Here is a 25,555-nt window from a genome sequence, read left to right on the forward strand (position 1 = left end):
CCTTGGTGGTGGTAAGGATAGATTATTCTGTATATTCCTTTAACATCTATACCACATTACTTCTGTGTCATTATTTACCATCAACAGGAAGCGGGTGCTGTTGTCAGAGTGCAATAAGACGTGTAAGACTGTGTTTGTCCTCTTTACTGTAATGCCCAAACACCAGAACAGTGGATTAAGGGTTGATACAAGTAGCAACATCCTCTTCCAACAGCAAGCAACAGGGTTTATGGGAAATGCGGATATAATTACGAGAAATGCTGGCACTAAAAATACAAAGACAGAGGCTACTAATTGTCTTGACCATGATCTTGTTGTTTTTACTGTAATTATAGAAAGTTGTCACAAACAATTTGACAGTGACATATTGATGTTTGGGAGTAAATGCTATGCCCCTTTAACCAGACATTTCACATCTAAATGAGTTGCATCCTCAGCCGAGGTTGTGATCCCAATTTACCGCCCATGTGTTTTATTTAACCAAACCATCTCTGTTGTGGTTGTTACCTCTTATCACATCAGGTTTCCTTCCCTTCAAGTTTAATGGTTATCTCATGTTGTGCTTGGTTAAAAGCCATACATTCTGGCTGGACTTCCAAAAAAACCCATCAGATTTTATATAATATTTTATCCTGGAATCCTTGCTTGAATCCAAAATCATCCTCATATGGGGTTTTCCATATATGTGCGTGTGTGTGTGCGCATGGTGTATGGGCAGAAGGGGGGAAGTGCTGGTGTAATGTTTATTTGGTTAGTCCATAGGATACATCCACGGTGGTTTTGAGTCCAAACGCCCCATTGTGACCATAATTGAGTCCGTGTGGGGCCTGCTTTATGAGGGATTATTCAAATCAGTTTCTTGCTCAGAAGAGGAGAGCGTGAGACATGCATATAAGCGCCAGACACAGTAAATCAAAAATAAGTTTGTATGACAAAGCATGAAAAGGAAGAAAGTTTCATCCAGTTTCACAACACTTGTAATGACTATCCATTTTACTGCTTAAACCAACAGGGAAATATTGAAAGATATTGCTTTCATTCTGTACTTTATGCTTATCTATCGCTTCAGCCACTAGATTGTTGAGAGTAATTAAGGTCAAACACATGTGCAGCAGGCAAGCACAAACATATAACAGTATATCCTCACAGGAACCATGCAGTGCACAAACACATAGCTTGGGAAAAAAGGGATTCAAGACGAGAGAAGTAGGGGGGAGAGAGACAGTAATAATGAGAGATAATGAGACCGTGGGAGGGGCAGTTCCAGGGAACACAAAGTGGGCATGAGAGAGACGACAAGAGAAAGTAGGGAGAAGGCAGTCGAGAGGGGAAAGAAGAGGACGAATGCATCATCATATATTACATAATCGCTGATGAAGTTTGGCACGAACAGCTCAGAATCTAGCTTCTTTTTTTTTCTCTCAGGAGGAGCTGGAGCTACTTTGTTTTCAGCACTTGAAGACTGAGCTTCTTATGATGGTTTCCGATTAAAAAAAAAAAAAACTAAATGACTATGGACATACAGTGGCAAATTATGGCTGTAATTCTTGACTGTAATAGTTTTTATTTTATGATCTAAATAGTAAAACATAGAGAAGTGGTTAGCCATGCCTCTGGGCAGCTCCATTGGAAGGCGTTTTGCCCACCTGCGTTCATCCTTGAGGTGGAGCACTGGGTACCTGTTCAGCAAGGTAGGCCACTCCCAAACAGGAAGTCCAAATTGCTGCTAAATGTTTCTTTTTTTGGTTGTTGTATCTTATCCCCTGGCGATATCTTTTCACAAGTTCCCTCTGTTGCAGTTGTGGTGCTTTTGATCATAATGCATGGTCTTCCTCAGCAGATGGATTGGTGACATATATGCTACAATGTGCAACAAATATGTGTCTTTCAAGCTTTTTTCTGTATTTCTTAGTATATGGTTAACATTAATCTATTTCTTCTTTCTTTTTCTTTGTCTTTTTTTTTTTAAAATCCCCATAAAAAAACAAAAACAAAAAAACATTAGCATTAATCCATTTTTCAATGCTTTCAGTCTTCCCTACCACACGCACATCATACTGGCTAAATGGTAGAGATCAGTGCAATTACTTACTTATTTTACTACATCTATTACATTTGGAGATGAACAGCCGGGCGCTATGGTGTTTAGTAAAGATTACTCAAACAGGAGGAAGCAGCAGATTTGTTGGGGACTAATTTCAGCCGTGGATTAACAGACATTTATTGTGCAAGCGAGTAAGAGGATGGCGTATGTGAGATTCATGGTAATAAAGGGGTTAGCAATGTCATGCAATGGTGTGGCTTGTTGATGTGTTTCAATAGTTTCTGAAGAATGGAGCTCTTTGGTGCAGAAGAATAAGATATCAGACTTTGGCGACAGAGAAAATATGTTTATTGTTGGTTTTGGTCCTTTCATGGGATTTGACAACCAGCCTTTATCTGCGAAAGCCAGCTTTCTCATGTGAAAGGTGCATTTCAATGGATAGATAGTGCACGCCACTTTAGATGCGGCATTGACTTTCACGAGGCGTTCATGCACCCGTGTTGCTACAAAACAGCAGTTTGTCCCTGTGATGTGAAATGTACCGGCGTAATAACACCCCTGAAGCCCCCAATGCGAACAGGCTGTTTCATTTTGCAAACACCAGCGTCCGCGGGTCCGCCTAGCATCTGGTTCCTGTCAAATCACAGAGAATTATGCTTCCTATTTTGGCTCTTGGGGGTGGGATTAGCTTCATCTGTGAGAGGCCGCTCGGCAGCTATATGGAGAGCTTTTTGGTGTGTGTTTAACCTTGTGCCGTGATAAGAGGCCCTTCTTGCCAAGATCTCTGTTTAACCACTTGACCGGTGAAGCTGAATGCTCACTCTGTTTGACGTTGTGGGGAAAAAAGTAGAGGCGATGTCTGTGAAGATAAATTCAGATGTCGTTCTATCTTCTTGGATGGCTTCATCTTTTTCGATGGCAGCTAAACTCGCAGAGACAAGTTCTCCCCCGGGTTGCCAAACAGTAAGAGGAAGAGCCAGCTCCAGCATCTATTATGCAGAGATTCCTCAACAGAACAGCATATTCAGTAATATTTCCCCTCTGCAGCCCCGTCACTGTGAAACAGTCAGGACTTCCACTCTTTCCTCAGTAAATAACTAGATACAGGACAGGATAATTAAAGCCTGTGCTGAAGTCCTGACAAGACCTGAGTCAGGGTGGTTTTCTCCCGGAACACACTGGTGTATTGTGACTTTTTTTTCTCTCCTCTTCTTCTCACCTTTCTTCTTCTTATCGTCTTCTTATTTTATTCATCTTTTCTTTCTGAACATCTTGTTCTTCTTCCCTATCCCTCATCCCTGCTTCTTCTTTTCCCCTTCTCTTCTTCATCATCCTCGTTTTCTTCTTTTAATTCTTCTTCCTCTCTCCTTCTCTTTCTTTATTTCCATAACCCATGCTTCTTTTGTTTTTACTTCTCATACCCAGTCTTCTCTTCTCCTTCATTTCAACTCATTTCTTCTGTTCTTCATCATTTACATTTTTTTCTCCTTCTTTTTCTTTTTCTCTTTCTTCTATTGTCTCTCTTTTTCTCATCTGCCTGTTACATCGTCTTATCCTGCTTCTTCACCTTAACCTATTCTTCTCCTCCTCCTTTTTTCCTCTTCTTCTCTTCTTCTGCTTATCCATCTTGCATTCCTCTTCTTCTACTTTTTCTCATTTTACTGCTCTTTTTTATCACCTTTGTCTTTCTCTTGTACTTCTTCTCTTCCCTTTCCCTTTTCCTTGTTTCAGTTCCCCCCTTCCTCTTCTTTTCTCTGTATCTTCCTTTTTCTCCAAAAACAGTTTCAGTTTTGCTTCTGTGATCTGACTTTTCCCTAATAGGTTATGTCAGATTATAATTCAATAACATCATCATCATTACCAGATGCAGTTTGCCTATGAATCATTTCCTCCCTCCCTCTCCCCCCCCCCCCCCACCCTCTTTTGTGTTTTTTTGTATTATATGTGTGCGTGTGTGTGTGTGTGCTCTCCAGGGATCTACGAGGTCCTGCAAGAGTGTGGAGATAAGGCGAAAGCAGTCGCGGTAAGACATAGAATTGTTATATGATTGTGTTAAACTGTATGTGAGCGCATAAATGTGCACACTTATTTCATCAGAATAAAATAGCAGTGCGAATGGTAAAGCTGTACAAAGTAAATTAAGTTTTAAGTTTAACCAAAAACAATCCAAACATCTTTGTTCACTTCCAAAAACTTAAATAAATTCACGGAGAAGTAATACATCCCTTAAAACCATTATCATCCACAACTCAACAATATTTTTTATATGAACATTTAAAAAAAAACATTTGTGCTGGATATTTCACAGTTTTACTAGGAATGTAAATCATCATTCCACCTCCATGTTGTCTGTTATTCTTCAGGCATGGCTGTTTCTCATGCGGGGCTTTACTGTATGCCCACTGGCCAGTGAAATAAATTGCATAATATCAGCAGAGGTCATGTCAACAGCCAGTAAAGGATTGTAAACCTTTTCCTTTCCAAGAAATATAAGAGTGAGCTGCTGGAGTTTACATTTGATCAAGTGGATGTTTGTGATGAACTCTGTCGTTAGTCCTCGAGAGAAATCGGAGAGTTCTACAAATGTTCTCACAGCAGCTGTAAAAAAAAAAGATTCACAGCAGTCCTTGTAAAGATGATAATCACTGAACATTGGACTGCAGTTTGTTTTGCAGGCATACTGCAGCAGAATTAAAATGAAATGATGTTATAAAAAAAAATCAAAATGCACTGAAGTACAGACTGTAAAGCCACTTTTACTTTTATCAAAGAAAATATCTTTTGTGTTGGTGATATACAGAAGCACACACTCCTTCCTCTGCAGTCAGGGCCTCTGTATCATAATCAAGGAGAGCCTGGCAGATGTTCAAACTGTGTAGTTGAGATGTACAGCTCCACCATGACACCCTGTTCTCGCTCCCTCTGCCTCTCCAGGAGTCAGAGTGTGGTTCAGGCCATGGAGGAGAGCTATGAGGTGGACCTGGTCTACATCACAGAGAGGATCATCTCTGTCTGCTTCCCCGCCGGCGCCGAGGAACGCAGCTACACCACCAACCTCAAGGAGGTGGCGACGATGCTGCGGTCCAAACATGGCGAGCACTATCTGGTGAGAGATACGTCCTTTATCTAATATTATTATCTAATATTATATCCTATATTAATTTCCTGTCCTTTTCTGGCAGAGCTTTCAGAAAATAATTTTTTGATGGATATTTCTTTATTGATTTTGATCAGTACAGAAATTACAATTAGCGCTTTGATATATTTGTATTTGTTCTCTTTCAGGTTCTCAATCTGAGCGAGTGGAGGAGCGACTTATCAAAGTTAAACCACAAGGTACAAACACCTCAGCAGCTGCATAATCTTTGTTATTTGAATCCAGACACACATAAACACATTAAACCATAAAAACCCCTCACATCCTCCTCTTACCCAGTGTTTTTCTTCCTTTTGGTCCTGATAATCCCCCTCAGGTTCTGGAGTTTGGCTGGCCAGACCACCATGCACCGGCGTTGGACAAGATCTGCAGCATGTGCAAGGCCATTGACACGTGGCTCAACGGAGACCCACGCAACGTAGTGGTACTACATAACAAGGTAAAGCAGGGCTAAACGGTACACAACTGTTCAGAATGTGAATTGTCAAGGAATCATTGGCTGACGTCTTCTTTCTTGTGCCCTGTTTGAAGTGATATTCTCAAAGGAATAGTTACCTACCAGCACCTCTAAACATCGCTTATTATCACCTCATTTGTTTAATCAGTACAAAAATAACAAATGGGTGTTTTACAGGGGGTTATGTGCTGGACTATATGTCACTATGAGATTGCAAGACCACCAGCGGAGACCATAGTGTAGCTCCAAAATGTCTAACTATTCCTTTTTAATGTGAAAAATATAGTTGTTTTTTGTCTTTTCATCTACAGCGACATACAGATAGCATATGTGGTGTCTGATGGACCTCTTAAAATCAACATAAATTCCTATTCAATCATAAAATCCATTCTCTCTCTAAATATACATTACTGTACAGTGTTTGCACATGCTGTACAGATGCAGCAGAAAGGAAAACATTTTTTCCAGCTTCCCTGGTTTACTCTGGAATTGATTTGTTGCTTTGAGTCTGACCGGTCACATTGAACCAGCAGAGAGATTAAAGATTATTTCATATTATTTATGCTTCCAGCTTTTCAAATTTAATTCATGCAGCTTACTGACCTGTCCGTCACATCTGAGGATTTATTTGTTTTTCGGTTGTTTTTTTATTAATACAAAAGTCTTTGATCCCTTTGAAATGATTCCAGTTTGAAATAACAAATAATAATTTATAACTTTTGAAACTTTAAATCATGTAACTGAGTCTTTTTGTCTCTGTTTCTGTGTGACAGGGGAACCGAGGTCGAACCGGGGTGGTGGTGGCTGCGTACATGCACTACAGCAACATATCCGCAAGGTATCAAGCATGTCAGAATCAGTGGACACATTCAGTGTTCAGTACTACATTGATTGTGGCTGGACTGAGTTTAAACGAAGAGATTGATCAGCAGAGGTGAAGAATTTTGGCTGTCCGTATTGAAAAAGTGTGATTTAGGTTATTTATGTCTCCTCCTCACAAGGTTTCATAAGGACAAGAGCATTAATCAATCATAGTTAGGCCTCGAGGTCTTGGTCTTGAGCAGCCTTGAAAATTAAACACCGATGTGATTATTATGGCAAAACACTCCATCCTGGACAGCTTATTTTTCTGTCTTTGTGAGCAGAAGCACTCCAAAAATGTCTCTTAACTCTTTTAATGCAACCAGATGTTAATAGGTGGGATGGAGCCAGGAGGACTTAAAGCTGCTTTGTAAAAGATGTAGGCCAGGGGGCATTTCAAAATCGCGAACTTAAAAATAAGCAGGTCTTCCACAATACATCCAGTTATTGTTGACGCTTTGTAATTTTCAAAATGCACTATAATATGACTAATATGTCTAATTTGTGTCATGCAGTGCTGACCAGGCGTTGGACAGATTCGCAATGAGGCGCTTCTACGAGGACAAAGCACTTCCTGTGGGTCAGCCGTCACAAAAAAGGTCAGTTATTACCTCACTTCCTGTTTGCTGACTCCTGCTTTATGAGTCTGACCTTTGCTGCAGCGCCAAGTCTGCTGTTTCCAGATTTTACTCCTGAACAGATACCGATAATTGTGGCTAACGAGAGCATCATGTGTTACGGTAAACTCATCAGTGGGTTTTTTATTTAAACATAACCTGTACCCACACATAATAATGCACAATGAATACTTCCTTCCTTCATTCCTAACACTGTTGCTCTTGTATTTTTGGTTTTGGAGACTGTAACACCTTTCTGTGTTCAAGTATGCATGTATTCCATGCCTACCTGCCTAGTTACAGTTGCTAAGCTATGATGGGATAACACTGATGGGTTCACTGGGGTTTTAATGAACAGCCCATTAAAGGACTGAATAAAAACACAAAGTGACTGATCAGTATAGTGGCCCAACTCCATTTCTCCTCTTTTATTTTTTTCATATTTCACAGAGGAAATTCTTTCCTGTTGTGTCTTCTGTTTATCTCCAATTTACTTTTAATTGGGATAATTGCGAGTAAACGTCATGGCACGGATAGAAGCGATCCATCTTGTCTGTCTGAGGGATTCCACTGGTGTCTCTGGGGAGGCTGCAGGGGCTTGGTGGCAGTTCATTCCTGCCTTCTCAGGCTATCAGAGCATATTTTCCTCCAATTCCTCTCCACTTTTAGTCCTGAGTGTTTTGAGATAATGTCCTTTCCATGAATAGAGAGCTAAACAGCAGAGTAAAATCCAAACCAGACTGGGTCAAACCAATCAAGAGTGGTTTAAAGGTATTTAAACAATTTCTTATTTTGAATGCAGCTCCCTCTAGGGGGAGTATCATCTAAGACATCCTCCTTTAAGTCATAAATCTGCTCCTGCCATATTATTAGCCCCCGCTGCATTATTAGACAGTCAACTTCTTAATGGCTTGACCCCTCACCGCCTCTCTTCTTCACCTGCGGAGAGAGGAATACCGATCTGAGCGCTTCTTGGAAAGGATGAGCAGGACAAAGGTTACAGGGAATATATGGAGAAACACAGGAAACAGCAGGGGACTTAACACCACTTCATTTCAGCTAGTGAATTAGACAGCCAGCCATTCTCTAACAGGTCTATAGGCTTGCCCTCTGCCCCGCTGCTATTTCCTGCTTCAGATATAATTATCTCTGCCCCTGGAGTCTGCCAGTATTATGGTCTGGAATGTGTGACATTAACATTAAGAGTAGGAGATGAGCTAAATCTGCTGCTCCTCTAAAAACTTGTAAAAGTTTGGATTAAAGGTGTTACATGTAGCATTTTAGTATCATTACATGATTACCATGTTGGTTGTGAAATGTTAGAACACTACAGTAAACAAATTGAGCCCTTGCAGGGAGGACAGGCTGCCTCTTGTGTGCCACTAGGTCAGATTCAGCTAGAAAATGTGTTGAATTGATTCATGGCACAAAACAGAATGAAAGCAGAGTTTCACGGCCTAAGTGAGGCTCCATTATCTTGTTTTTATGTGCATTTTAAAGTTGCTCACAAGGAAATCTGAATAGAAATGTTAGGAACATAAAGTGGTGTCAACTATTCGTATGACTGCTCAGCAATGTCACACTCAAGACATTTTGCCAATCAGGGTTTCTGTGAGGAGGCATGTCTGGATGCTTTTCATGAGGTGAAAAGGTTGTTTCAATAAAGGAAAAATGTGAAAATGAAGTGTTTGATACAGCGATATTATCAGGATGTTTTAGTTTACAGTGTAGATGCAACTTTGAGGTGTCGCCATCACCTGCAATACAACACAGAAAGACTTTGGCGGTTACGCTCCATCAGTGTGCATCAGCTTTTTATTAGGCGTAGGCTCATATGAAGATAAAAGGAGTAAAATGTCATGATGGTGCAATAGTAACACTGAAAGACAGAATGACAGGATCTCCGATAATTGGTCAGATACTGCAGGGTGACATCAAAATTACGAATGTAGGCACTTTGACTGTGTGGGAAAACAGCAGTGATGGAAAAGCAGGAAATTCGCTCATAGAGGAATAAAGTGAAGCTTCATTACAATACATACCTCCTCTCTCCCAGAAAGCCCCGTGACTTTAATAAAAAAAAAAGGTGGCAGACCACATGGTATGTGTGGACAGGGAAAAAACATTAATGAAAGTGGTGTAAATCCTAAACAAAATACCACTCTAGTAACAAAAGAGCGGCTCTTCTGATTACATAATAGTTGCCTTTGATGACTTTTAATTTGGAAATTTGCACCGTGTTTGGAAGGAAACATAACTGGTGGCAGATGCTGGAAAGTTTTGCTAGTTAATTTTAAACTTTGTCTTCGGTTTCACCACTCGCATTAAAAGTAAACACACACAGCCCATTAAGTCATGGGGAACAAGGTTTGTTGGTACCTTGACAGATGGAGTTGTAAAGTCATGCGATGGAGGGGCAACATAGCTTGCAGTATGCATCATAGGCTTTTAATTGTGTCACTTTTTCAATTCAATTCAATTCAATTCAATTTATTTGTATAGCGCCAATTCATAACAGAAGTTATCTCAGGACACTTTCAAATAGAGCAGGTCTAGACCGAACTCTTAACATTAATTACAGAGACCCAACAGTACCACCAGAGCAAGCACTGGCGACAAGGGCAAGGAAAAACTGCCGTTAAAAGGCAGAAACCAGGACAGATCCGGCCTAGGTGGGTGGTCGTCTGTGACCAGTTGGGGGAGAGAGAGAGAGAGAGAGAGAGAGAGAGAGACAGACAGACAGGTCACAGCAACAACAGTATTGGCAATGGCAGTCAAGCAGGACCATGGCAGGAGGCTCCACCAGGATCCAGAGAACCGAGAGACGAAAAGCACAAGAACTCCGGGGAAGAAGTGGAGTTAGTAACATGCATTAAAGGACATGAATGAGTGCAGAAGGAGAGGGAGAGTAGCTCAGTGCACCATGGAAATCCCCGATAGTCTAGGCCTATAGCACATAACTAAGGGATGGTTCAGGACTCACCGATCCAGCCCTAACTATAAGCTTTATCAAAGAGGAATGTCTTAAGCCTACTCTGAATGTGGTAGGGTGTGCCTCCCGAACCACAACTGGAAGCTGGTTCCACAGGAGAGGAGCTTGGTAACTGAAGGCTCTGGCTCCTGTTCTACTTTTAGAGACTATAGGAACCACAAGTAGCCCAGCATTCAGAGAACGTAGTGTTCTAGTGGGGTAATAGGGTACTATGAGCTCTTTAAGATATGAAGGGGCCTGACCATGAAGAGCTTTATAGGTGAGGAGGAGGATTTTAAATTCAATTCTACATTTTATAGGGAGCCAATGCAGAGTAGCTAGTACAGGACTTTAAATGTTCAAAATACCGTTTTCAGTTTGTTTGGTTTGGTATTTAAGTCATGTTTCTTGCTTAGCTGCATCTGGGACCTCCCTATAACTGTGTTTAATATTTGTTTTCAAAGGACAAGCAACACATTCTCTGTGACAGAAGGTAGAGGAAATATGGTCTTAACTTTGAACAGTACCACTAGCCTGAAATTCATACAATAAACATTATCTGTAGTCCTGTTCAGTTAATATGCATTTGTACAGCCTTTTGACGTTTCAAAGGGTATTTTCTTGATAAAAGAACAGAACATGATTACGTCTCATAAGACACAAACACCCACACTGTAGCTACAAGTTACTTCCTCCTCTCAGCGGTGCTCTCAGGGCGTCCCCGCTCAGTCTAATTGAATTAAAGAGAGGCTAAACCATCTGGCCACTGACAGCAGAACAAGGGGGGGGGGGAGGAGGAGGAGGTGTCTGCATGCGGCAACCCCATGGTCAAGGTCACGTTTGGTATCATCATCATTATCATCATTAACAACCAGACCACACTAACTCGACAGACCCCCAACTGGCCTCTGTACACACCAATTCACTCTGACATTTCCCGTCGTGGATAAAGGTTGTTTCATAGTCGGAGCGGAATTCAGTTCTGGCTGCGCTGTTGGAGCTGGCGGGCGGTAAAGGTGAAGCACACAGGATGAGGATTTTTGCTTTTTGGAATTGGTGTTTAATGAAGCCAGAGGGTCCTGAGGAGGGATAAGACCAAGTATCAAACTTATTGCCATGGAATTTAGTGAAGATATTTATGAATATATTTTGGTGATCACACAACCTTTAATTCGGTGCCACCATCAAAAAACTTCTTCCACAGCAAGGTTTGGGTACATGCGCAGAAAAGTCTTATGTCTTATGCAGAGTCTCTATGAAGAGTCTTATGCACTCCTTCATTAAACATTTTTAACAAGAAAGCTACATTTAAATCTAATATCTGAATAGATCATTAAATATTTGGAAAAAAAATTGTTGGCATCTTTGTTAAGTTTCCAAATTACAAAATTGGAAGCAGCTATCTTTCTGTTAGTAAAGAAACACAGTGTTGATTATTCTGTAAAAACCCCTTTGTATAATCAATCATTTTAGTATAAAGTGTGGAATTTGTGCACAGTTTCTATGTTTAAACCTGTATTCCATGACTTAGGCACACTGCTTCCTTTTGTCTGCAGGTATGTGCAATACTTCAACGGCCTTCTGTCTGGACACATAAAAATCAACAACAAGCCTCTGTTCCTGCATCATGTCATCATGCACGGCATACCCAACTTTGAGTCCAAAGGAGGTGAGTATCTGCCGCTGCCAAATGAACCGAAAGAAGTGCTACATTTGAATTTATTTAAAGGATTGCTCCTTGAGTTGTGGCATCAAAATCATTATAATTAATTTCGCTTCACAGGCTGCCGTCCTTTCCTGAAGATCTACCAGGCAATGCAACCAGTCTATACATCAGGAATATAGTATGGAAACTTTTATTCCAGTTCAGTGTGGTTTGTGTTTGAATCCAAGGCAGAGCTGAGCCTATATTGAATCCAGTTATTATTTTAACAAGACGTTATTGTTGTTATTACTGCAGCAACGTGCAAGGAGACAGCAACACCAGTATCTGCATCACCATTGAACCCGGCCTGCTTCTGAAGGGAGACATCTTGGTGAGTTTCTGCTGATAATACTGATACTTTCCTTTTCTTTTGATCTAGACTTGACTTGTTGTTGTATTTTACCCTAATCCCTCCTTCTTTTAAAACAACAAAGCTACATATTCCCATCATCTTTCTCTTAATGTGTCACAGAATTATTATTTTTTTTGCTTGTAATATTTTTATTTTGAAAAATATGGATAGAAAGTGCCAGATAGAATAAATATTGCGATATAAATCCCAAACATTGAGTAGATATTTCTCCCAGAATGCAGAGATACTGCCTGATGCATTGATTCATGTACTGATGTTTCATAACCCGACTCTCCCTTTCTTACCGTAGCTGAAGTGTTACCACAAGCGGTTCAGAAACCCGACCAGAGATGTGGTGTTCAGGGTGCAGTTCCACACCTGTGCCATCCACGACCTCGGGGTGATTTTCGGGAAGAACGAGCTGGATGAGACCTTCAAAGGTAACTGCCCTCTGGGTGGGTGTGTTTTTACCGTATATGTGTTTTTTGTGTTCGACTGTGCTCTGTATTATTGTGTGATCATGAGAAAAATACAATACAGATTGTGAGTTCTTGCTGCAGCAGGACACCGTTCCTCAATATTTTTATAGTGAACAGGGTCCTCTGGTGGTGAATGCAGCTCAGCATTCACTCACAGTAATATAAAGGGAAGGGAAATTAAATAAATGAGAAGCTAATTATAATAAAGCCCAACCAGAGTTCACTGAAGTATTTAGACATTATAGTATCTGAACACTGAAACAGCACAATGTTTGCATTGCCTTTATCATCCAAAGTTGAGCATTATTGAATTTCATTGTTTACTCTAATGCTAGAAATGAATGCATAATGCATTGATTTGTGTACTGAGTGTTGTTGTTTGCTAAAGTACATTGAAATTGACACTGAAAATCTTAACCTCTGATCTGTTGTATGTGTTGTTTAGAATTTGTTAGACTATGATGCTCCATGCATGTTTAAACACATCATATTTCACCCACATATTGTGTTTGTGTGCGTTTGTGTCAATTATTTGACAAAGAAAATCCTTTTTATACTGTGTTTGTACAGATGAGAGGTTCCCAGAGTATGGGAAGGTGGAATTTGTTTTCTCGTATGGACCAGAAAAAATCAAAGGTAATCCATTTCTGTATGCATATAATGTATGTAGAATATATAGAATATAAGAAATACATTATACAAACTGTAAATCTACAAAATATTTTATCAGACTTGTGTATTAATAATGATAATGACATTTTTCTGAATTGACGCAGTCGGTTTTGTTGGAATAAATTCCCCAATTATAGATATTTGCATTTGGAATGACATCATTTGATTAGACAGCTGATACGCTCTGTGGGAGGACTCCATTACCCATCATGCCATGTGTCCCTCAGGCCTGGGCCACCTGGAAAACGGGCCGAGCGTTTCTGTGGACTACAACACCCAGGACCATCTGATCCGCTGGGACTCGTATGAGAGCTTCAGCCAGCGCTGTGAGGACACTGTGGATGGCGAACACAGTATGTCCCCACACACACACACACCCACACACACACACACACACACACACACACACACACACACACACACACACACACACACACAGATTGATGGATGGGCTGTCTTCACTCATAGTAGCATGGAGGCCCTAGGCTACACAGACAGTATTTGTTTGAAGGGAAAGGTGATTTCTGCAGACACACAACACTCTTTAACACACAGACATTTCTGTTTTATTACATTAGAAAGAACAATGTTGTTGTTCGATACCTCTGTGGAGAGATAGTCTAATTTCCAAGTCCTTGGGTAGCTGAAATCATGATTTTAATTGGAAAAGGTCATATAAACAGCAGCGTTATCCTTTCAAACTGAATTTTGATTTGCAAATAAACAAATACCAAATTATTTTTCCCTTAATTCAGATACTAATCTCAGAATTCAGTTTCACTAATTCATGCACTTTAGACCCTCACTTAAAATTCAATGCACATCAATCAAATTCCTGAGTTGCCACAGGTCAAGATCTCTGCACCGTACTGACGAGAAGATACGTCTTTCTACTTTTCACCCACCTCTCCTCCTCTAAACCCTTCATCTCTGAGCTGCCCCCCCCCCACCGGCCTGTCAATTAGGCCTTTAAATAGCTGCTGCAGAAATAGGGGGGCGACAGTCGCCCTGCGACTGGCTGCCCCCTTCGCAGGGGGTTTGTAACCTGAGACTCCAGCAACCCAAACGCACCCACAAGTGCTCAAACCCACCTCCATCCACTGTTGCTTCTGAAATCTGGGTACCCTGTACCCCCTCCTCAGTCATACATGGACATTCACTTAGTTTCTAAGAAGTGATTAATAGAATTATGACCTGTAGGTTACTAGCCAAACATAGATAATAAGACATCATGCTCAGTTTTTCAGATGCTTTAAGGCATAAAATATAGTATAGAGATATAGATAGAACTTGCACAAACAGGAGGATACACTCACCCTCTTCGAGTCAGGACTTGGCAACAATTGTAGTGCTGCATCCACTTTTATATATGGGATTTTTTTTTATTTATTTATTTATTTTTTTACGGCTTCACAAAGACCCATTTCATTTTTATGAACATCCCCAGAGAACCGTTGCGATAATTGCTGTGCTGCAAGAAGGTCAGTGGGAATCGCCAGGATTGCAAGTTTGATCCTAATTGAATGGGTGGCGGCGTTCTCAGCACTCAGCAGAAAAACCTCTCGGCCAGTTTCTCCATTTCTCTAATTGCAGCCTTCGCCCTTACACTTGGACGTGAGAATCCGAGTGTGTGAGGAAGCTGGAACACAGTGTGTGTTTCTACAGGGAACGAAGCAGGTCTTGCTCGGTTTGGAAGGTTCGGAAGATGACACAAAGTCAAAAACTGATTCAACAAAATTGCAGGAGAACTGTTTAAAAAGTTTTGTTTTGTTGTCAGAAAAAGTAGCTAACTAGTTTAACATATAAAAGATTATTAATAGGCACTGAGAGAATGTTAATCAGGTGTCAAATACACATTGAGTTGGCAAATCCAGGTGACCACATACACTGAATCCACATGAATAACACTGATAAGCTCCATGACAGAATGGTCTATTTTTACACAGTACAGTAAACACTAATCACTCACCAGGTATTATTTAGAGAATTCAGACTTGTTTATTTGCCCGGGTGTTAAACGAATCTTTCATCCTTGGGCGTTGATGTCTGAATGCATCTGAGGCTCCACTAAATCATCCTGACACCATTTTTAACAGAGTCCAGTGACCTTGGAAATCCAGCTGAGAGGACTCAGCGAAAGATGGGTGTCTTAAAAGGGTCTGCAGGATTAGGCGGCTTAGAGTTGTGTGCATTTCATACTGATGCATGACGTGTGGAGAGGCGTCCTTAGCTTTCTTTAACAGAAGGTATTTGCAATGAGTGTTGCACTTAAGCAGTTATTGATCGTGTTGGAGTAAAGTGTGTGTGTGTGTGTGTGTGTGTGTGTGTGTGTGTGAAGTCTATTGTCCAGCTGTTTGTGTTGCTGTTACACAGTATTTGCTATTTTTGTGCTATATGGTTGTGCTTAGCCGTCTGTCTGTGCCTGTAAATTTTTTCACAATCATATGGGCCTTTTGCAGTTTTTTATGTGGTATGTTCAAGTGTGCATCAGTGTGTGTGTGTGTGTGTGTGTGTGTGTGTGTGTGTGTGTGTGTGTGTGCAGTGCACCTTGTATTTGTAGGCTTGCCTTTGCTCCACTAATAGCCCCGTGATGTGGTGGCAGCTGCTGACCCAGAGGTCAAACAAGTCAGAAGGCCACCGTTTGGGCCACAGCCAGAAAGCAACTGCACTGCTATGAACAAATCTGCTTTTTAAAATTGACATGTGTCGCATTTTAACATCAGAAAGAAGTTCATTTCATCCAATCCAGTCCGAGAACAGCCTTACAGCACAAACTGAGACTGTTTTATGGTGTAAACAACAAATACTGAGAGTTGGTCAAAGTATAAGATTGTTTTAAGTCACTTCCAACATGGTTATCCTCTGTCAAATGAAAGCAAGAAAACCAAACATTCGGAGAGACTTTTGGGCAATTTTGGTCTTTACTTTGAAAAAACAGTGGCATTATTTTTTGTGGTCGTTGATGGTTACATCAGCATACAGTATTGTGGAACAAGTGGATGTTTCATACGTTTCTAATTTGACAAAAAGTCAGAAAAAGTACAGTTTTCCATATTAGTTAGTTTAGTTTAGTTTTTTTAGGCTATTAAATAATACCTAAAGTTTCTGACCTGTATTTTGTGTTCGTTGATGCAGCATGTGTTCTAGGAATATAATGATCCCTTGAGAATAACCACTAAACGTAGTGTCTTGCCACAGGAGAATAAGTGTGTGTGTGTTCCAGTGCGTGTGTGGTGTACAGTAGGGCAGCGGGCCCAGTCTTCCTTGTTTACCGCCCACCTCCCATATTTGGCTGGGGCTGAGCCCTGAAACATGTCTGGAATAGCTGGATAGAGACAGACAGAGAGACAGAGATAGAGAGACAGACACAGAGAGGCACAGAGAAGCAGAGAGGACCAGACTTTTGCAAAGATTTGCCAAAAGTGTAAAGCAAGAGAAGTTTTTTTGTGTGTGTATTGCTGAAGTTTGAATGAAGAAGCAAGGAAAAAAGAGAGATTAAGGAAAGAGGTAAAATCGAGGGGAGACAGAGAGCAGCTAAACAGCATTGGTTGGTGAGTACTGTAAGGCCTTGGGATTACTACAAGCAACCTTCTTGACAAATAAGAAACCAAAGTTTAAATGACTGACTGCCTATAACATATTCAAACAATGCTAAATAATATTGCAAAAGTTGTGTTATTTTTATAGTGGTCAAATAGTTTCTTGGCAAAATCATACAGGTTTCTGCCTTCTAAATTCTCCTCACTGTTTTGTCCAGACAAAACGATAAGAATACAACTTTTTGTTCATTTAGTCAAGTCTGACTAAGTCTGTTTGTCTGTTTATTGTGTTACCATGTCAACAGTGTTGCATCCTGTGTTTTTGGCACCTATATGACATAAAATGAGTCATGGAGGGAGCAATTTGTGTGTGGAACATTTTATGAGCGGGCTGCAATTTGGGTATACCAAAACTATTAGGGACCTTGGTTGGTAACTTCATATGAGCTCCAGAGAGGTCGTACTGGGATACAATGCATGTAGGGTTTGTTCTGAAAACTGTCCTGAAGATTTGCAACTTTTCTGTATATATTTTACATATTCATGTTTTTTTTTTGCAGGGAGGGTTTTTGTGGGTGCTGCAAGGCAAGTGAAAAGAAGTGAACACTCCAAAATATGAGATATCCTTAAAAGAAATTCCAGCTTAAGGTACAAATGACTAGATAGCAAGTAACTGAAGTTGATGGTGCTGTTTTTTGTAAAAAGACCACGTTGTAACTGATTTTAAATTCAGTAATTCGATTTCTCTGTGTCAAGCCCTCGCTGCCACATGTTCATAACTGTACCATATATATATATATATATATATACATTTATTATGCTGTTCACACTTGCTATCAAACCCAGTGTTTTAAGAAAAGCTTTACACTGGAAGTTCGAAGTCTGAAGCATAGCCTAAGTCTGCAGAAATGGAAAGCGGTCAGGTATCTTAAAAGCACCCTGTGTGTGTCTTGCATGAGCACATAATGCTTCTAGTTAGACCTCTTGCTGACAGCACGGTGAGCTGTAGCAGCAGGTTCAAATCCCAGCCTTGGAAACCCCACTGAGCCAGTCCTTGTCTCTTAATGCCTGCTTTCTCCTACTGTCTGTCTAGATGTCTCCTGAGATGACTTTCTCTCTGTTTTCCTGCACTCAATTTGTCTTTTTCTTTTTGCATGCATTGCTGTAAGTTCCCCAGATACAGCTGTTTTTTTAAACAGCACCAAAGGGAGTTATTCAGAAGAAATCCACATTTGCTATCAATACAGGTATACCAATCCAAAAGCTTAAGTCGGCGGGTTAAACACGGCGCCACACAACTCTCAAAGAGACAGAGATGACAGACCAGCATCTAGGTAGACAGCAGGCAGATGCACTTTTATGACAGCTACTAATCCTCACGAGTGAAAGACAGATGGATGGACAGATGCACAGAAAACCAACCCGCCAGTTAGGAGACAGCCAGTCGTACAGAGGCAGACATGCAGGCCAGCAAATTATCCTGAAGTGATCCTGTTGGTCCTCTTTTTATGTCCGAGGTACTGTTATGACACCCTGGCAGTATATGTTTTTTCATGTTGACGTGCAAAGATGCTAACTTGACCCTTCTGGTTTTGAACTAATACTCGGCTGGAGCGACTTTTAAACACGCATTTTGTTGTTTCTTTGACCATGTACTCGATTATTTATGTTTAGGAAAACACTATTTAAAATGTGGAACATTAAAACTCTACAGATTGTTACTCCTGATGAATATAAATACAGTCAAAAGGGGAGTGGCCACTTAAAGTAATTATGCATTTTGATTTGACTTTTGAAATTTAGAGACATTTTACATTGTGCAGGCACAATAGTTGAGTTTAAAGGTTCCCTGTGGAGTTTTCTTGTAAACAAAGAAAAGTTATATTTATATTTAGTGTTACTCACTTAAACACATTGTCCGTATACCCGTGAGGTTGAATGCATTTCCCTCCTCATAAAGCACTTTGACCACCATCCAACTGTGAGTCAGTGTGAAACGGGCGGCCGACATATGTACTGAGCACTACAAACAAAATGTGGACCCACATTGCTCCATAGCACCACTGGTAGTCAAAAACTCTACACTGTGCCTTTCAGCTTTTCAAAGTGATAAAAAGTAACCAACCAAAAATCCCTTAAAAAAAAATCAACCCAGCTTCAAATCTGATCTGACATTCCCTCTCCTGCGAAGAGTCGACATGAATCAGATGTGGAGTGTAGCTGGTTGTCAGTCAGATATACAGACAGTCAGACAGATAGCGTTTTATGACAGTCACTCAGATGACAGACAGGCGGATGGATGACATCATCCTGAAAAGCAATCTTGGAGACAGACATTGATACAGTCACGTCACGTTACCTCAAACTGTGACAGTTGGACACTGGGTGACAGATGGACTAAGAGGCAGACATGGCAAATATAAAACCACGACAGTTTTCCTTGTGCCAGTCACTGATACACCAACCATGACACCTTTTTCACTGATGGACTGTCACATCATCCCTTATGAGGGTGGCTTTCTCGCTCATGCTCTACTGTAAACGTATTTCTTTATAATACTAAAAAAAAGTTCCAGAGTTTTTTCTGGAGTTTACAAGAAGCTCACGTAAATATCTTGGAATAAATTAATAAAAGGACGATTTCTACACACACACACTACACAAGGGTATAGCCTTAAAATAAATAAAATTAGGTCCTTCAGTCATTGACAATGTGCACAAAAAGAATTTGCACTGGAAAAAAGATTTTCTTAAAACCAGTTTTAAGAGGAGGAAGAGTTTAAGCCCAAATGCTGGATTAAAGGGCTGTACAGGGGTATTTTTGCAGTGTCTCCTGTGTCTCACAGGTCTTTAAGACAAGTCAGTCAGTTGTCAGTCAAACCCAGTCACCCACTGCTGGCATGCAGACTGGCCGTCGTCACGATGATATGAAAGCTGTTAAGGTGAATGTCACATCCTGCTGCAATGGCTCACTTTTAGAAACATGCCTGCCACTGCATGTCAGTGTGTATAATTGCACTGTAAGAATCACCTACTGACTCAAACATGTTGTGCCTCCTGATGAAAGGGGCAGTTTAGATCTTCAGAAGAAAAAGCTCAAACAAGTTAAAGTTACTTTGGAAAATCTGTCTTACTGACGATTAAACCTTTTTCCTTGAGATCATTATAAATAATGAAGTTGAATAGGCAGCAGTTTCACTTGTTTTGTGTTCAAGTTCATTCCTCTATCACTGTGATAATGTCAAAATAACCTTTTATTTACTTTGGGAATAATGTGCAATGTGTGGAAAACTCACCATATTGCCATGTTTTTCTACTTGTTTCAAGAAAAACACGATTCCAAAGAGCCAAAGTCTTTTCATTTAATTTAAATAAAAATACCTGTAACTGAGATAAATACATTTGCATTTTCATAAGAACATTAACCAGAATAGATGACCAAGCAAGAAAAAAAACTCTTGAAAATGACTACTATGTTAAAGGGACGTGTTTTGCAGTGCAAGACTCTCTCCCTGCTCCTTCAAGTTTACCATTGTTTTGGTTTGTCTATGCTGAGCTGTGGAGAACAAACGGTTCTTTTCATCTTTGTCATCCTGGCCCTCTTTTATGCAGGGGGCTTCACTTTTCCTAACCTCCCGGTTTTACTGTTCTCACACATGCACACCCAGTTTCCCCCTAACGCATAGACCTTCTCCCAGCTCCAAAGAGCACTTTCTAGCACAGGTCTACCCGCTCACTCTAAATATCTCTTACTGTCGCTGTCTGTCTGCATGTGTGTGTGTGTCGTATATACATTTATATACATACATGAAATCATACACCCTATCCAATAAAATCATCGCGGTCCTCTTTCCAAAGTAGATGAGACACCCACCATGGGACTATTTAATTATGCGTGTAAACGGTAGGTTTGTTTCTATTTATATGTGTCGGCAATATGTAAAAATGGGTTCAGCCCTTTTTATAAGGTCATCAGTAGAAGAGTGTCAGGCCCATCTTTAAGTTTCCACCACCCATGGAAACCTCTAAAGCACTCAAAGAGAATCCAAAGGAAAAATCCACTCAAAAACCCTTGGTTGGTGGTGAGACTGCAGTCCTTTCATGGAATTTGCAATTTTCTAATGATGCAATGTTTTCTTTATGAAATGAATACCAGTTTAAGATCCATAGGTGCCAGTTCCACCTATCTGTAGATTGGATATTAAGTTACTATGATATACAAAATGGTGTCATCTGCATGAAATGAAATTAGAATGATTTACAGAAGAAAAATATGAATTTGTAGGAAAAAAAGAGAAAATAAAGCAAGCCCTTAGGAACCTCTTTTCCTTAGGAATCTGAGTATTTTTGGTGAGTGTAGTTTCTAATTAAGAAACATCAGTTTTAGATAATAAAACCTGAACTGAATGTGATGTATGAAGGAGGCAAATATGATCACCAGAGTTACAGTAGGTAAAATAAATCACAAAATTTGTACAATTAAATGATTCTGTTGATTGTAAAAAAGCTCTTCTTCCTCACATGAGTGTTAGTTCATAATTCTGACTGAACTAACACAGTTTTATAGCCCAAGAACCCAGGGGGGAATCTATTAAGTATGTGTGCATGAAACACATTCAGCTACAGTGTCCAGCATGTTCTCACTGCTTTATAGGTGTGTTGACAAATGTTCCACCTCAATCACCCTGTGTCTGTTAATCTCAAATGTACTTCTGTAACTATGTATATAATCCCCATCCCAGCTGGTGCATTTGCAGCAATAACAGTGGTTGTAGCACATTGTCTATTTATAATAAACCATTGGCCACAGGTGTTTAAATGGCTTTTTAATGGTCTCCAAGGCTGCGATGTGGCAATGAAACACTGAAGCGAACACTTAAGAGGATACAGCCAAGAGGCAGGTGCTGTGTATGTCTGTGCGTTTTTGTGTGTGCAGCTCTATGAGCAATGCCTCTGGCACTTTCACAAGATAGGAAAGCACCTGTCACACGAGAGAATATAGAGACAGGTGTGTTTGTGTGTGTGTGACAGCGAGCGACAGAGGGAGGGAATATTAGTGCTAAATTGATGAAAGGGACCGATCAGATGCTAAAATAAATATGTTGTTTTTTTTTATGTTGTTTTTTCTTGAACTTGATTTCGATTTTACTAAGTAACTATGTATATCAGTCGTGGAAAATTTGGCTTTGTCCTTTGAAGCAGGGAGAATGGCATGTTACACTTGTTTGCCTCAACATAGGAAACAAGTTGTTAGCTATTTGTGTTAGTCAAGCCTTGGTGACTCAACTGATCTAATTTGAGGTCTGCTGCTGCTATTTATTGACACCAGAAGAAAGCTATTTGTTCTACTTATAGGAGAGCTGCTTGTTTGTCCCATTCAGAATCATGGTCACTGGATTTGACTGGGCAGTAGCTGGTGCAGTCATTACATAGTTTTGGTATGTCGTCAGACTTGGATCATATCTGGATCTCTGACTTCATATTTCAATGAAAAGTCAAATGTAGGAAGTGTCTTATCTTATTCTTCACACATATATAAACCTTGTCAACATAAAGTAATCTTACTGTCAACTGTCCACTTTGAGATGCATTGGGTTTTAGACAGTGCTGTAAATGCTTCAGCTCCTGGAGTAAGATACCAGTGTGCCAAAAGGACCAATAACTGTAATTTTGCATGTTTTAGGTTATAAAATACTAATTCTGCACACTTAAATTTTTCTGAAAGCCATAACTTCTTGGACCAATTTCCTCCTTCCCGGCAGTAATTACACCATTATACCATTATACCATAATGGCCTTATACTATTACAGTTTTGATGATGATTGTATGTGTTCAAAGAAGATCCAGAACTTGACAACAGCAACTTGTATAGTACAAGAAATAACCAAATTCATTTTGCAGCACATCGATGTTGCTATGCAGGTGTCTCATGGGTGGTTTTTGGCAACCAACTCTCACAACTGCATCAGCATGCAACAGTAATGTAACCTAAATTTAGATCCACTCAGTAGCTGTTATGGAGCTTTTGATCGTATCACACAATCTCCCTCAGCAGATGGAGTTTGCCTAGTTGTCATGTAAATGTAAATGTTAAAATTTCCTTTTTTTCTAGCCACTTTCCTATCTTAGGAAGGTCATGTGATGTGATCAAAAGTTGCAGGGGCAAATGTAGACATGGGGTGGCACCAACCCTAGTTTGGTGTCAAATGCTGTGAAATTTCACACATTCATTTAGATAAATTTTTAAAAAACCCTGTAGATCAAATCTTTACAGCTAAGCTGCTCTTCCCTTGGTCTTCTGAGTTGAAGGGTGCTTTCTTGTGTCACGAGTCTGGGGCAAATGTAAAGGTTGTGACCTTGCCAGAATTGTTTCGTAAATACCTGTCATGCCCAACGTTGTTTGGCACTTCCGTTCTTTGCTATGCAGGATGATTTTATGATACTCGCAGTCCTCTTCCCTCCCGTTGGTGAGCGAGTAAAAATAGCAAGGAAGGTGTTTAAGGAGGTGAGAGTCACTCCTGTAACGTTTCTGTCTTCATTGGATCCTTTTGGCATACAATTACGAAAGCCTTGAAAAATATCAGCAATTTCATATATTGGGAGTGAGAAATTAAACATTTTGGAGACATTTTGATGGAAAAAAAAAACTTGCTTGTAACTGATTGGTTAAACAGATAGATTTTAGAGTTTTGGCGAATTTGCAAATCACTTTATTCTAAAAAATATAATGTTTTTTTCAAAAATATGCAGACCTTTTTATTGGATTTAGATGATTTGGATCAAAATCAGTCTAAGTTGGTATTTGTGGTTTCTGTTAGGTTAGTGATTCAGTGGAAACTTTTTAGGCAGCATCCCCAGTAACAGGCACCAAATAGAGACACCAAATCAAAAATAAATCAAAATGTTTCCTGGTAATGCAATTATAATCACAATATAGCAGCAACATCTTGGTTCTCTTACCCCAAAAAACGTTGCTTTGTGCATTTTTAGTTTGTCTGTTCCTTTCTTTTCTCTATGAGCCATGACATGTCAAATAACAGTGTCTGGTCCACTGATGTAAGCCCGGGATGGGGTTAACCAGCAGCTGGAAAAAGCGTCACCCTGGCAAACTTGAGTCGTTTTTGCCATAAAGCACTAATAGATCATCTTTTATGGACTAGAACAAGGGCATTGCCTATTCTGTTATAGGTTAGGGTCAAAGAGAGATGGAGCTCAGCTGGTGGACAATGTACAAAGTTTTTAAAAATTGTAGATTACGTAAAGCTGAGGCCGTAAAGAGTAAAAAAAAAAACATCTATGAAAGATTTATGCCATGCAGTGAAAGTTTTTTCTGCAAAAAGGTTAAATCTTGCTTTGTTAGACTTGCAGATACTAAGGGGAAGGGGAAGGAGGGTGACCCTGAGTGAGGGTATCCCCTCTGATGACATCACCAGGCATGGGTGCTGCAGTCCTGGGCAGACAGATGGCGTGGGAGTTGTAGTTTATTTGAAACGACATCGCTTTACATGCAGCTGGGAGATGATGGTGGCAGTGGTGGAGTCCCTCCCCCGCTGCCGGGAACAGTCAGAGATCGTCCCAGAGTGCCAGCTCACCCCTTTCGGCAGCTTCAGTGGCCAGGCCCCGCCCCCCTCCGGCACAGCACATGTTGGGTGATGAGAGGACATGAATCAGAGAGGACAGGGAGAGTGAGAGAAGTAGCACAGAGGCAGAGTTTAGTCACTGAGAGGCTACTGAAGGACTTGATGTATAGGCTAAAATGTGGACAACATGCTGCCATTTGATCTCAATCTAATTGGCTAAAGAAGAGGAAATATTTTACCCTTTCTTGAGTGTTTTGGGGAAGATGAAGTAAAAATTCAGAGGGTTCTACAGTACAGGTAAGGAGTGTGATACCATGATGTGAGATGTAATTATGATTTGAAGCATTTTAGGAATAAGAATAGCATAGAAGCATCTCTAACTCTAACTTGCAGTCATATACAAATATAATAATCAGATATCCAGGATTTGGAACATGGGTTGTCAACTTTGATTATTTGATTGCTATTGATTTTGTCTTCAAAATAACATTAAATATACTTTTGTCTCAAAATGTTGGACTAGTCTAAATTACAAACAACTTAAATCAAACTTAGAACAAAATGTAACCCTAAACCTTGTAATTTATTCTCATAATGTTAATCCCCTTGTGATCATTAAAAACAACCACAGGAACAAACTGTGTTTACAACTTCCTCATCTGCCTTCTCGTTCTTGTTGCTACTGTGCCTGTGAGTTGTTGTTGACATGGGTTTTGAAATAGCTGCGGCCCGAGTGATCCACCATCTGTCTCCAGGGGTTGCTCAATTTGGAACATCCCGCATATGAGCCAGCCACGGTCATGTATATGTCTTATATCACTTTGCAAATGTATACTGAATACGGGAAGCCAGTATTGGTGTATTATTTTCCTCTTGTAAGCATAAGTGTTACCACAGAATGAGCTAGTGCACGTGTGATTGTTGCTTTTCATGGAAGCAAGTATAGTGTTTTACAGTTTGAAATAGTGCCCTGGCCTGTAATTGAAATACACATTTTATCTCCCACTGTGAGAATTACACTACTATATCTGACCTCTGTTTATGTGTCCATGTGCCACAAATGAGTTGTGCTTTGTTTCCTGTTTTGAACATTTTAAGTTTTTAAAAAAAACTTTTTTAA

At 40.2% G+C, this 25,555-nt stretch overlaps 1 protein-coding gene across 14 annotated transcripts in view; it reads left to right on the forward strand.

The window, feature by feature from the left end:
* tns1a (tensin 1a) overlaps positions 1-25,555 on the forward strand; it is a 93,568-nt gene that overhangs the window by 49,612 nt on the left and 18,401 nt on the right. For 8 of the 14 annotated variants that reach the window (XM_051427505.1, XM_051427503.1, XM_051427501.1 and 5 more), the window contains 12 exons: positions 4,018-4,067; positions 4,979-5,150; positions 5,330-5,380; positions 5,518-5,640; positions 6,432-6,496; positions 7,035-7,118; positions 11,664-11,776; positions 11,891-11,951; positions 12,068-12,143; positions 12,475-12,619; positions 13,214-13,279; positions 13,543-13,668. In XM_051427505.1, coding sequence (XP_051283465.1) covers positions 4,018-4,067; positions 4,979-5,150; positions 5,330-5,380; positions 5,518-5,640; positions 6,432-6,496; positions 7,035-7,118; positions 11,664-11,776; positions 11,891-11,951; positions 12,068-12,143; positions 12,475-12,619; positions 13,214-13,279; positions 13,543-13,668 — 1,132 coding nt within the window. Of the gene's footprint in view, positions 1-1,299; positions 1,692-4,017; positions 4,068-4,978; positions 5,151-5,329; positions 5,381-5,517; positions 5,641-6,431; positions 6,497-7,034; positions 7,119-11,663; positions 11,777-11,890; positions 11,952-12,067; positions 12,144-12,474; positions 12,620-13,213; positions 13,280-13,542; positions 13,669-25,555 lie in introns of those variants that run through there. The other 6 variants (XM_051427515.1, XM_051427507.1, XM_051427502.1 and 3 more) reach the window with 2 other exon arrangements.

This window comes from Dicentrarchus labrax, unplaced genomic scaffold (assembly GCF_905237075.1).
Source record: "Dicentrarchus labrax unplaced genomic scaffold, dlabrax2021, whole genome shotgun sequence".
Lineage (NCBI taxonomy): Eukaryota > Metazoa > Chordata > Actinopteri > Moronidae > Dicentrarchus > Dicentrarchus labrax.